Source organism: Marasmius oreades, chromosome 4, assembly GCF_018924745.1.
Source record: "Marasmius oreades isolate 03SP1 chromosome 4, whole genome shotgun sequence".
NCBI classification, from domain to species: domain Eukaryota; kingdom Fungi; phylum Basidiomycota; class Agaricomycetes; order Agaricales; family Marasmiaceae; genus Marasmius; species Marasmius oreades.
Genome location: NC_057326.1, coordinates 2,862,591 through 2,874,105, shown reverse-complemented (window position 1 = coordinate 2,874,105; position 11,515 = coordinate 2,862,591). Strand labels below are relative to the sequence as shown.

The 11,515-nt window shown below is 46.6% G+C and overlaps 7 protein-coding genes across 7 annotated transcripts; 3 read left to right on the top strand and 4 right to left on the bottom strand.

The window, feature by feature from the left end:
* The first annotated feature begins 141 nt into the window (after nt 1-141).
* Nucleotides 142-1,428, top strand: E1B28_007740 (uncharacterized protein). The gene is made up of 4 exons (XM_043152512.1): nt 142-339; nt 399-500; nt 552-885; nt 942-1,428. Exons 1-4 carry the CDS (start codon nt 282-284, stop codon nt 1,219-1,221), a joined length of 774 nt encoding a protein of 257 aa, XP_043010598.1. The 5' UTR covers nt 142-281; the 3' UTR covers nt 1,222-1,428.
* Nucleotides 1,429-3,052: 1,624 nt separating this feature from the next.
* E1B28_007739 (uncharacterized protein) lies at nt 3,053-5,722 on the bottom strand. Its single transcript, XM_043152511.1, has 18 exons — nt 5,410-5,722; nt 5,309-5,358; nt 5,227-5,253; nt 5,142-5,169; nt 5,047-5,080; nt 4,932-4,997; nt 4,788-4,877; nt 4,663-4,733; nt 4,582-4,611; nt 4,492-4,530; nt 4,147-4,423; nt 4,058-4,087; nt 3,957-3,990; nt 3,816-3,903; nt 3,711-3,765; nt 3,599-3,649; nt 3,155-3,527; nt 3,053-3,095 (listed from the first exon to the last, which is right to left on the bottom strand). Exons 1-18 carry the CDS (start codon nt 5,593-5,595, stop codon nt 3,068-3,070), a joined length of 1,557 nt encoding a protein of 518 aa, XP_043010597.1. The 5' UTR covers nt 5,596-5,722; the 3' UTR covers nt 3,053-3,067.
* A 655-nt stretch (nt 5,723-6,377) lies between these two features.
* E1B28_007738 (uncharacterized protein) lies at nt 6,378-7,520 on the top strand (the record flags this gene model as incomplete). Its single annotated transcript, XM_043152510.1, has 9 exons — nt 6,378-6,537; nt 6,599-6,620; nt 6,670-6,680; nt 6,735-6,820; nt 6,883-7,056; nt 7,115-7,141; nt 7,197-7,269; nt 7,325-7,405; nt 7,462-7,520. 9 exons carry the CDS (start codon nt 6,378-6,380, stop codon nt 7,518-7,520), a joined length of 693 nt encoding a protein of 230 aa, XP_043010596.1.
* A 638-nt stretch (nt 7,521-8,158) lies between these two features.
* On the top strand, nt 8,159-8,766 carry E1B28_007737 (uncharacterized protein; the record flags this gene model as incomplete). Its single annotated transcript, XM_043152509.1, has 4 exons — nt 8,159-8,208; nt 8,266-8,387; nt 8,448-8,475; nt 8,538-8,766. The coding sequence occupies 4 exons, from the start codon at nt 8,159-8,161 to the stop codon at nt 8,764-8,766; spliced, it is 429 nt and encodes a 142-aa protein (XP_043010595.1).
* A 176-nt stretch (nt 8,767-8,942) lies between these two features.
* E1B28_007736 (uncharacterized protein) lies at nt 8,943-9,581 on the bottom strand (the record flags this gene model as incomplete). Its single annotated transcript, XM_043152508.1, has 4 exons — nt 8,943-9,171; nt 9,237-9,264; nt 9,331-9,452; nt 9,532-9,581. The coding sequence occupies 4 exons, from the start codon at nt 9,579-9,581 to the stop codon at nt 8,943-8,945; spliced, it is 429 nt and encodes a 142-aa protein (XP_043010594.1).
* Nucleotides 9,582-9,766: 185 nt separating this feature from the next.
* E1B28_007735 (uncharacterized protein) lies at nt 9,767-10,176 on the bottom strand (the record flags this gene model as incomplete). The annotated part of the gene is made up of 4 exons (XM_043152507.1): nt 9,767-9,789; nt 9,846-9,902; nt 9,967-9,994; nt 10,054-10,176. The coding sequence occupies 4 exons, from the start codon at nt 10,174-10,176 to the stop codon at nt 9,767-9,769; spliced, it is 231 nt and encodes a 76-aa protein (XP_043010593.1).
* Nucleotides 10,177-10,324: 148 nt separating this feature from the next.
* E1B28_007734 (uncharacterized protein) lies at nt 10,325-11,428 on the bottom strand (the record flags this gene model as incomplete). The annotated part of the gene is made up of 8 exons (XM_043152506.1): nt 10,325-10,446; nt 10,509-10,581; nt 10,636-10,662; nt 10,716-10,889; nt 10,952-11,037; nt 11,097-11,107; nt 11,173-11,194; nt 11,245-11,428. 8 exons carry the CDS (start codon nt 11,426-11,428, stop codon nt 10,325-10,327), a joined length of 699 nt encoding a protein of 232 aa, XP_043010592.1.
* Between the last annotated feature and the right edge of the window lie 87 nt (nt 11,429-11,515).

Below are 11,515 nucleotides of genomic sequence, written 5' to 3'. Positions count from 1 at the left end.
GTTCGTCGTGTGATTTTGATTTGGAGTGACCCTTATAGGTCGGCCGCGGGTACTTACCAATTTGGACAAAGTTCGTCATCCTTGCCTCGGCATGAAAGGGCTGATCGTCACGCGTCAGACGCCGGAGTACTAAAGGAAGCAGCCACCGTGCCTCGGAACGCTGTTTCTCCGCCTCCTCATCGCATCCTCCTCCGTCTTCTATATAAACCCACACCGTGCTTCTCCATCATCTCCCACATCGTATAGCTCCTCATTAACACTGTTCGTCGTTTTCCGACCAAATGTCTTTGTGCAGTATCTGCCTCGAGACACTTAGAGCACCGGTATCGATACCGTGTGGTAAGTTTTTCTGCCTTCTTCTGTACAACGAGTCACTTAGTTTTAATTTTTTTTTTTAGGCCATGTCTTCTGTGATAGTTGCCTGCTCAGTGCTGTTAGCGCCAAAAAACCAAGCTCGAGCATGAACTCTTGCCCGACGTGTCGAACGTCGTTTTCCATCGGTATGTTTCTTTTACTTCAAGAAAGGACGATTATTCTGACTGCTGTGTTAGTAAACATCGACCCAGCTTTAGTTCCCGCTCACCTCCAACCCTACGTTGTTCCATCAATAAGAAAGCTCTATATGGACGACTCAACTTCTCAAAGCTCAGATGCTACCCCTACATCCTCCTCTTTTGTGATGTCAGAGTATAATCGTCTCGTCGCCGAAAACAAAGCTCTCAAAACAAATTGTTGGGTGTGGCGTAGGCGGGCAGAAACTCATGCTGCGGCGACGATCGGGCTTCTTAATGTAGCCCGTATCACAAAAGAAAGGGCTGAGCAGTTGCAACATGAGAAGGAGGAATTGGAGCGGAATTGTTCTATTTTGAAGATTGAACTGCAAGAGTGAGTCCCAACTTGTCGTATTCTCTACACAACCTCAACTCGAATTTTCTCTTTAGGGTTTCATTCTTATCAAAAGGATCGCCAGAATCCCGTTCCCCTTCTCCCGAGCCCGATCATGAAACGGACGACCCTACGCCTAACCTCCTTCTGCCCGATCTGCACGCTATGCCCGCTGCCAATTGGCTGGACAAGCCCTCATTTAATGCAGATCACGATGATGGAATGTCCGCGACTTTGAAAACGATACGGAGCAGAGGTGTGGACGAGTCTTCGTTATCACATCGTTCTACTCGATCGCCGCGAAGGCATCACCCCTATCTGCATTTACATTCATGACCTCGTTTTACTTTGTCCTACTTTATATTCATCTTAATACTGGTATACCCGGAACGCTTTGTTATCCTACTTGCAATCGTCCCACGGAAGCATGTATATTATTCCCTTTTTCACTTGCACGACACTGACACGCTTCACATTTATGTGTATCCTTCATTTTGAGTATGTACGACGAATACACAGAGGCTGAGGGACGTATTTCGTCCGTCCATTTCGAATCTCATCCTAGCGGGACCAGCGAACTTGAATCGCTTGCCAAATGCGTATAGCGTATGTTGCGCGGACTTGTCGAAGGAGATTGCACCCTCTCCTCGGGCTTCTCAGGATCCCCCACTCGTACCAACCTTCTGGTCAGTTGTCACTTCCGTTTGCGGTATGCATGTTGTACCATCACTCCTGTGGGGAGTCGGGGACCCCATTAGGCCTCCGTAAGTTCACCCTGTCTACCATTGATTGAAGGGACATGGTGAGTAGATGAGTTGGCACCAAGTTGGCATTACATTACATGTGGATTATCTCTTTCGATCCCCCAAATCATCGCCAAGCCATGTATTTACATACCATCGCTAGATGCAAGCTCCACGCGTTCAGTGATACGTACAAAGGAATAAATTCGTCCAGGGAGGACGTGTAGTTGGCGGGTCGTGTCGCGCGGCCGTCATGCGGTCATCGACCTGATTCTGATGCCTGAGGAAGTCAGCCCAAGCCAACATTCATGAGCAGTGAACAAAGATGGATTATCTGTCCTGGAACCTGTGTTGAACACTATAGTGCTGTGTAGGTAGGCTTCCGCCCTGAGAATGGGCTTGAGGACCAATGATGCATCATGCATAATGTTTCAAATCAAACTCTTTAATGATTCATCAAGCTTGAGCTTGAGTCTCCAAGTCGGATTTCAAGCTGCGGCCGAATTGTTTTGTCGTAGCACTGGCTGCTGTCATTCACGATGAACGAACGCATCAGTGACGGTTGCAAGATGGCGTTTAGCTATTCATTTGTCGCGTTAACCAATAATAACAACTGATTCATTGTATGCCTTTTTCCGTCCCCCGGATGTTCAATGTGGATCTGAGTAAAACATTTTTTCGTTCAACGCCCAAAATTCCCATCAATTTCCATGAAGCCCATCATGCCCATCGAACGGTAAGCCCCTCAAGTGGAAGGTATCCCTTTCCTAATCGCTGCCGATCTTTCCTCGGATTCAGAAGGTACCTTGTGGTACATGTGCTATTTACATTCCTACAGTAGTCCCACAAGATGTATCAGGATCAACCACGTGGGGATTTTCGCAGTTCCTCGCCAGCTTTAGCTATACGTTAGCCTTTTCACAGTCACAGTGAAGAACGAAAATCAGCATGAGGAAAAGAAGAAGTACTACTATCTCCCCTTTATTCGCGATAATTTAGATCCATACAGATATTTAGAAAACGTGCCTTTCCATTTCTTTCAGTGGAAGAGATTACTTTTTAGCCCGTGGCCGACTCGTACGTTTCACGCGAAGAAACTCTCAGCACACCTCATCGAGTCGTCGGGGTCTGTCGTTACTTAGTGCTAGAAACGGTGAGTGTTCGTCCGACACAATTGCGGGATGTTGATCGGCGTGCGAAGGCCCGAAGACTACTCGCTTGTGGACGCTTATCCTTAAACTTGACGGGTCACGAGAAGAGGGGAGGGGGTTTAGCTTCTCTGGGCTACCTCAGGACTTGATACTAATGACATCGTTTAGTCTTAACCGATAAAGTCTAGAGTAATTCATTGAGTGCAACGGACAGTCGGAGTGGAGTGGTAGAAGGTATCCACTTCAACAACGTTATTGTAATGGAATTCGGTTCACCACCCAGAATAGCTACGCGGTATAGACAAAGTAAATGTTTCTAGCAGCCAAGACGGTCAGCCGATAGAGCATCAGAAGAGAAAGAAAGAAACTTCTTACTGTTTGTCAGTAAGATCAGCGAAAGCATGTCGATCCCTATCTCTTTGCACATCCGCGTCCGACCATCCATTTCGCGCCTTCAATTCTTCAATTTGCGCCCTCTTCTTCTTATTCAGGTTTAGGTTCACCCAGCGCAACAAATAACAAATAGCCAGCTGGGCAGTGAGAAGTACCATGATCGCAATTTTTCCCGGAATAAATTCGGGTGCGTCCTTTGGAAGAAAGATCTCAGTGCCAACAATGTTTCCTACGCTGAAGGAGACGAGAGTAAGTGCGTTGATCGTGCTCTTCTTTGTGTGGCCTCCAGTGTTACTGGCGTTGTAGGCATAAACCGTGGAGAGTGCACTTCCGAACGTCCCGATGAGGTAGGCACCTTGATTTCGATGACAGATCGGACGGCCATGAAAGTAAGTCACTTCTTTTGTGTCGCTTAACGTTGCTTACCGAACAGAAGAGCACCTTTTTGCTTGGTGCCACTCAGGCCAACTAGCACGGCTGTCTCCCACAGAGGTTTTTCAGTAAAGCAGTACCTTTCAGCGAAGATTCCGAAGATTACCAAAGCCGACAATGGTTGGAACTAATGCGAACACGATGGGGACCATCCTTTCATTCTATGAAACGTTCTAAGTTTATGTAAAACTTCTTTAGGAGGTGTGCGCACCTTGCGATCAGAGTACCAACCGCAGAATAATACCATGGCTGAGGCAATGGCCCCTGATGGGGTCGACAATATCAAAGTCTGTTTTGTCCTGTCAAATTTTCTTGGGTAAATGTTCGTCAGCTGAGAGAGGAAAATAATCACGTATAACCAAAATTTTTGATAATGATGTTGCTGACTATTCCGTAACATCGAGGGGGAAAAAATCAGAGGAACACCGTCATCCTCGGACATGAAACACGTACAGTTGCTTATTCCGCCGTTCGGAATACTAGCTATAGCAATACATAAGTTCGAAAGTCAGACAACACGAGGATAATACTGAAAGACGTACTCATTAATGTGGTCAAGACCACTAGCCAGGTCCTGACATCGGTAAGAGCCTCAATAAATTGATCCTTCTTCAGCTGCTTGTTCGCTACACCACCTTGGCCGTCCCGCACTCGTTCCAAAGCAGCGATCCTCTCTTCTGCTGTCAAGAAGTGGGCTTGTACGGGGGAGTCTGGTAACCATATCAAGACTGCTGTCCCGACGAGAACGGCAAGACCACCAAAGACAATGTAAACGATTTTCCATGTCGCGATCACGTTACCCTCGTAGAATGAGATGCCCTGGGTAAACAGGAATTATGGAAATGTTGACTTCGGTCCCGGATGTTCAGCGGTTCGAACAAACATACATAGGCAATAAAACCACCGCAAACTTGAGTGAGGCCGTTCTAACAGCTGGGTCAGTCCAGATTCCATTAAATCGCCCCCTTGAAGTATACCATAACATAAAACCATGAGATTCGTCTGGCCTGGGTCAGAAGCGTCAGTCTGGCTGCGTTTACATTTGAGCGCTTGCGTACCTGTTCGTTCTTCTTATAAAACATGGATATTATGAGAATAAGGATGGGCGCCACGCAGCTCTCGCACATGCCTGAAATCTGTTCACAAATAACACCGAAAGATATTGGAATATCCGAACACTCACCAAGAAGAAAGCGTAGTGCGAAGAAGGCACCAAAAGACTCGGCGGCAGCATGAAGTGCAAGAACTATACCCCATACAATGATGTTGGCTCCTGGATTTTAGGAGGTGAGTGTGATATCCGAGTTTTGAATTCGAAAAATTGAACCTAAGTATTTGGCAACTCGCGTCTTTTGGGCCAAGTAGGTTGTCGGAAATTCCCAAAACAAGAAGCCTGGTGGACCATGAATTGCGATGAAAGTATGTCGACATCAAGAACTCACCAACGTAAAAGGCCATAGATACGAGATTGTAATTCTAACAAGGCAATAATAAGTTCATGAAGGATTTAATATACAATTCCGTGGAATTTGACAACCTGGCCAACGATAGGAAGTCCCATAATACTTGAAAGAGATTCCGTGAATAAAGGGAGTGGGAATCTCATAGTAGATCATGCTCACCTTGCATAGTTCAGCGTTGTCTTATCCCTTTAAATTAGTCGGGATCAAAGCTTCATTAACATCCGGATCTTGCGAGCCTTACAAGAATTGACTGAAGTAGACTAGTGCGCAGAGAGGGGGGATGAGAAGGTCCTACAAGAATAAACATGAGACCATCTTCGAATTGAAGGAATGACAACGAACCAATTTTCTTCTCAACTTGAGATTGTACTCTTCACTGAATTCTGCAGTTCTTTGTGTTCCGACTACCTTGAGAGCCTCGTCTCCCGAAGATAGATTGATTGTGTCTTTGGACTCCGAATTCGCCACTTCTGATTCCTGCTTCCTGTCGACGGAGTCTCTTTTCTCGTCGGGCCCAATTGATGGCATCGTGTCTGCAGGTACTCAAGGTCAGAGAAGGGACGGAAACTCTCATGTCCCCAGGCTTAAGTCGTGCTTTATATAGAAGAGAGAAGGCACGAGAGATAGGCATTAGAGATCACCAGACCAAGGAGGGGTGGATCCGGCATCGAGCAGGCAGCTGCTCGTTCTGATAAGTCTTCCACAAATAACATCAGTGGCAACTCGTCTGAGGCAGTGCTACTGCAGATAGTGCTGCCGCTGCGTATGTTTCGCGTGAACGCCGGGTGACGAGGGAAAGTCAATTAGGAGGTTCAAGTTGGGAATGATATCGAGCAAGGATTCGATTTCCAGTACGATATGAAAGCCATGGTAGCTTTGTGGCGGAATTGAAAAGCGAGGTATCACATGATTTGATTACCTAATTAGGTGTCCGCTCGGACTTGTGTCGGACAGTAAATTCCACATTGATTCCATACCCCAATGATCCCGTTCGTCAATCGATTCCCGCATTGGCCAGAACACTAAATGAATTTATACATCGGAATAAATGGGCAACCTTCACTTCTTTCTCGTCGTGGCGCGTGATGGCTCGAAAGCTTCAGCTGCTTACAGTTTAGTGGCATCTGCCTGTCCCTGAGTGCTGAACCGCGGTTTCTGTAATATCTCAATTCAAGTCTCCCCACAATTTCTCACATTCACCATGGGCCTCTGTCAGGAGGGCAATCAAACTCAATGGATCGTGGATTTAAGGACTTTTCTACCCAGACTCAAGTACTCGCCTTTTTCTCGCCTTCATTCCAACGACACCTATGGAGAACGACCCCGAGAAGTCGTCTGCGCATTCTCAAGAGCATGCGGTTCAAGAGATCGGCCTAGGTTCAGGTGCCAGTATCATTATCGACCGAGAAGCTGAACGTAGGTTGTTGAGGAAGTTGGATTGGTACCTGCTACCTCTGTTTACCTTACTATGTGAGTCTCATGTTCGGCCTGTCACTAAGTCGAAGAAGCTCCGCTAACTCCTAGTTTCTAGACTGTACAAATTTTGTTGACAGGTGAGATTTCTATGGGCCTTCTTTCAATAATTATTGATATCAACGCCAGAACCGCAATTGGTACTGAACCTCAGAAATAACTCCGCATATCGACTGACTCCTCAACTGTGACAGGAAATGCTAAGATTTCGGGCATTGAAAAGGATCTCCACTTAGTTGGCTTCGATTACAATATTGCCCTGACTGTATTCTACATTTTCGTGAGTCTGCCTGTCTTCTTCGCGCTCTGACACTGACATGGTCTCAAAATAAAAACGAAAAGTACATCGCTGCCGAAATCCCTTCTAACCTTGCACTGAAACACTTTGGCTCGTGGTGGTTGGCAGCTATGGTCACCACCTTTGGGATTGTTGCGATCGGTACCGCATTCGTGACCTCATTCGCTGGGCTATTGGTAACAAGAGTGCTCTTGGGCATCGCGGAGGGCGGGACACTGGTGCGGACTGTCTCAACTTTGATTTTCTTCCTCGCCGTATCTCATATAACTCTATAAGTCCGGACTCACATACCTTCTTTCTCGGGTGGCTTTTCGTTCAGCTTCCCTACACTAAACAACGCCAACTAGTTCCTTTACAGTATTATCGTCGTTCGGAACTTGTACTCCGTATCGGAATATTCTTTGGCACCTCGCCAGCACTAGCAGGGGCTTGTATGAATCTTCGAGACTCCGCACTGTTCGTTGTATTCATTTCTCGTTTACATAGTCGGTGGATTACTGGCATCCGGAATCCTCAGTGTCGATGACATTGGCATAGTAAAGTCTTGGCGAAAGATATTTTTGATAGGTGTGTAACATCTCATATATCGGCCGTACGAAGGACTTCATCTGACTTCGAGACAGAGGGTCAGCAATCGGTTTTTTTCAAAGTTTTGTTGTACGATGGGACTCAGTCCACATGATCAGGCGTCATCACGACCGGGATTGGCCTTCTCTGTTTCCTAATATTGCCCACCGATCCTCAGCATACTCGGATGTTCAATGACGAAGAACGCGCACTAGCCTTGGCTCGCCTTGATGCGGACCAAAGCGTCGAAACCCGAGGAAAAAAGGAGAAGACGTCGCTGAAGCTTATTATTCGGTCCTTCAACTTCAATGCAAGACTCTTTTCTTCTTCTTGCGAGCTATGACATGTTCTTACCAAGCGTCTAGACCACGCTCTGCGCGATTGCCTACCTGCGTAGGTAACTGTGTTCTCTTTAGCTACACGATTCTCACGCAGGACAAGTCATCAATATCTCGTTCCAGGGTCTGAGCTTGTTTATGCCCACTGTGATAGCAACGCGTCAGTGTGCCTATACCTCTTTTTCGTTGTAATTTCAGCCTAATTCGTCGAATCAGTGGGGAAATTTAGTACGTTAAACGACCCTCTTCGTAATCACGCTGTTCGCATTGACGCTACCATTACGCAGCCGTAGTTGAATCTCAACTCCGCACGGTTCCTCCTTACCTTGTGGGCGCGGTATACGCGGTCTTCTGCGCTTATTCGAGCTTTCGCTTGAACAGAAGAGCCGTAATCATCCTTTTCTCCACATTACTTATGGTCCTCGGGTATGCGTTGGCCGTCGGAACAAAGAATCCGCACGCTCGGTGAGTAATCCCGGAGACGAAACGGTGGCTTTGACGTCATATATTGCATACCTACAGATACGCAGCTTGTTTCTTGTCAATTACTGGAGGAAGTAATGCTGGACCTATGGTACTCGCTTGGGGTACTGGAAATGCGGCACCTGATACCGTCAAGGCAGTTACAACTGCTATCATTCCCGGTACGCTTTACTATAGGCAGGCATTTACATTGGATTGACCCCACGACGGTTGCGGTTTAGGGATCGGGGCGCTGGGTTCCGTGATTGCGTTAGCGCGGACTGTCAAACTGCAACTCCTCATTCTGCTAACGAATTCTCCATTTTCTTTAGTGTTTGGACGTACCTTCCAATGGATGCCCCTGACTATCATAAGGGTAATTCTTTGAATTTGGCCACAAGCAGTTTCTCTTGCGTACTGGTGATCATTGGAGTTTTATACATTCAACTCGAAAACGCAAAGAGGGCACGCGGCGAAAGGAACTATCGCTTGGAGGGTAGAACACATAAGGAACTTGAAGAGCTTGGGTATCTCCACCCACAGTTCAAGTATCAAGCATGAGACGGGACATCAACGGTTCCGGGTTGTCAGTATTGTACTATATGTGGTGAGATTCCAGTCTGGTTGAACTAAGTAGCTACATATTTGACTGTATGTGAAGATAATGAAACCCCGAGAACAGTTTTCAGTCAGACTCATTAGAATCCTAATCTTTTCGACAAGCCGTTGATCCACTCCTACACCTGATACCTAAATTCCGGGTGCAAATGCCCCAACTCTTCAATCTCTCTCGCGGTCTTCCCCACTAGCCGATAATCCCTCTCTCCACGTTCCCTCTTCCAATTCTCCCGACGAAGATGTACGACCAGGACGAGGACGAACAGACAGGCAAGACTACTCGTGGCAAGATTCAGCGAATTACCGTTATGGAAATCTGGCGCGTCAATAGGGAGGTAAGTCCAGACGCTGAGGATTCAAGCCTCAAGTCAGAAAGCGGATTTCGTGTCGATATTGAACTAGGGTGTGCTTACGCTATAATAGAACCGAACGCTCCGATACCTAGAAAGGCAAAGCATTTATGAACTCGCTCTTAAACGACGCGAGGATAACAAATTCATGTCGTACCAGGAATGAAGGCAGTGGCAACGGCCCGGACAGTGTCAGGGGCTGCGTTTCCAGTTGCCCATGAGATCAGCATGGGTCCAGCATTGCAGGCTCCAGTGATCGAGAGAAAACATGCGGCGTATCTGGTCAAGAAAGAAAAAAAAATGAATACCGAGTCTTTTCAAGGAAGCAGAAGCGATGCTGGTCTGAAACTAAGCTCACCGAACTTGCGTATTCTTCGTTCCCACCGCCATTGCGTATCCCACAACCATGAGCAGCGTCGAGATAAAGATGAACCCAGCTCGATGTTTAAGGCGATAGCTTAAATATCCACAAGATACTGCCCAAAATGAGCCCACTAAATATGGCGGGACAGTGCGAAGCTGAGATTCGACCACAGCTGGTCCGTGTAGAAATATCCGAGTCGTTAAAGGGTTCCACGCAACTAAGGATAGATTCAATACTCACTATACCTCCCAACTGACAAACAATGTTTGGTTAGGTATATGAGAAGGACAGCTGTGAAGTTGACTCACGACTAGCTATCACGGTTGGCATAAAAATGCTAAGACCACCAAATGTGATATTAAGGACTTTAATATCGTATTTTCAGCATCTGCCAGTATCTTCACAACAGAAATTAAATAAAACACCTACGCAAGAAGCAAACGGCGGAAAGCGTCGTCTTCGAATAGCGCCGAGTGAAAGTGATTCTGCAAGTCGAACATAGTTTTGAAGACTTACATTGAAATTGATTGCTCTGCGCACGAGTTTCCATGAAGTTTTGTCTTTTCGACCGCGGGTTTCTAGTCTTCGATCGGCGTCGATGCGTGTTAATGCAAGTTTCCGCTCCTCTTCGTTTAGCATTCGCGTGTGCTGAGGGTCGGCCGGTAGGATATAGAAACACAGTAGACCAAGTCCAGTCGTGATGATACCTGGAAACAGTTACTGTATGAGCTCTTCCTACTACGTTTTTTTCTGGGGAAATCAGATATATGTACCTTCTTTGGGAAGTTTAATATGGAATGATTAATGACTTGAAATAGTACGACTCACCGATCAAGAAAATCTTCCGCCAGGATTTAACAGTGCCTATATCCCCGACGGTAAGGAGCCCAGAAGCCAATAACCCACCGACTGTGCAAGTGAATGCTCAATAATAACCACGGCGAAATGAGGTTCGGGAAAGAGGTACTCGCAAGCGCCACCCAAACCCGGGGATAAACCAAAAAATATCGCGACACGAAGAACCAGTTCCGATCGCCGATAGTACTTTCGAAGAAATAGTTAGCATCATGAACCGAGACGGTGCCAAAAAATGCATACTTTCGAAAGGAGGTAAACAAGGCCAGACTGAACACCAATGAATATCACAACGCGAAGAGAACGGATTCGGAAGGTCATACCAATGTACAAGCCTCGGTAATTCCCAAAACCGCCCTCGTTATCACCAGTCCAGCGAATGAGGTGATGAAGGCGGTACCGATTGAAGCGAGTCCGAAACCCGTCGTCATGGCTGAAAACCAAGCAGGGCCAAAATGTTTCAGCGCAAGATTGGAAGGTACTTCTGCTGCGAAAAACTTGGGGAGTATTATATGTCACAAAATCAGTGAGGCAAGTGGGCATAACAGAAGTGACCCACGAAGAGGTAAAAAACGGTGAGCGAAATATTGAAATCGAAACGTCCAAGCTGAAGGTCTCTCTCGATCCCGACGATCTTCGCGTTTCCTGGACGTGGTTGGTGAAATGAGGAGTTGTAACAGAACTTAGAGAATAGAATGGCAAACCGATGGAAGTCCTTATAAACGCAATTTCAAATGAAAAGGCAGACTCAGAAGAAAGGAGGGGGAAAGATCATCGCACCTGTCAACAATAGAGGTACAGTCTACATCGACAAGATGAGTATGATGACCGCTGTGAGGATCAACCACTCACATAGAAGGGTAAAAAGAGGCAATAAGCGCCAATCTAGCTTCTTCAATAAACGACGTTCGGCAATTGGATCGATTGCGGGGGCATCGTTACTGGGTCCTGAGGCACTTGAACTGGTGTGGATCTTCTGAACCTCTTCAGTTGATCTAAAAAATCGCTGGAGAGCAATATCATAGCTTTCGTCCATAGTGATGGCAGAGTGGACTTTTGTACTAGGATTGTGGGGAAAGCGACTCAATCGCTACCGTTCGGCGTTGTCAATAAATACTACATC

Coding starts and splice junctions, on each gene's coding strand:
- E1B28_007739 (XM_043152511.1), bottom strand. CDS start 5,595: ATGCCATCAATTGGGCCCGACGAGAAAAGAGACTCCGTCGACAGGAAG. Junction 5,359..5,409: donor TCAAGTTGAGAAGAAAATTG/GTTCGTTGTCAT, acceptor TTATTCTTGTAG/GACCTTCTCATCCCCCCTCT. Junction 4,878..4,931: donor GCGAGTTGCCAAATACTTAG/GTTCAATTTTTC, acceptor CCTAAAATCCAG/GAGCCAACATCATTGTATGG.
- E1B28_007740 (XM_043152512.1), top strand. CDS start 282: ATGTCTTTGTGCAGTATCTGCCTCGAGACACTTAGAGCACCGGTATCG. Junction 340..398: donor ACCGGTATCGATACCGTGTG/GTAAGTTTTTCT, acceptor TTTTTTTTTTAG/GCCATGTCTTCTGTGATAGT. Junction 886..941: donor TTGAAGATTGAACTGCAAGA/GTGAGTCCCAAC, acceptor TTTTCTCTTTAG/GGTTTCATTCTTATCAAAAG.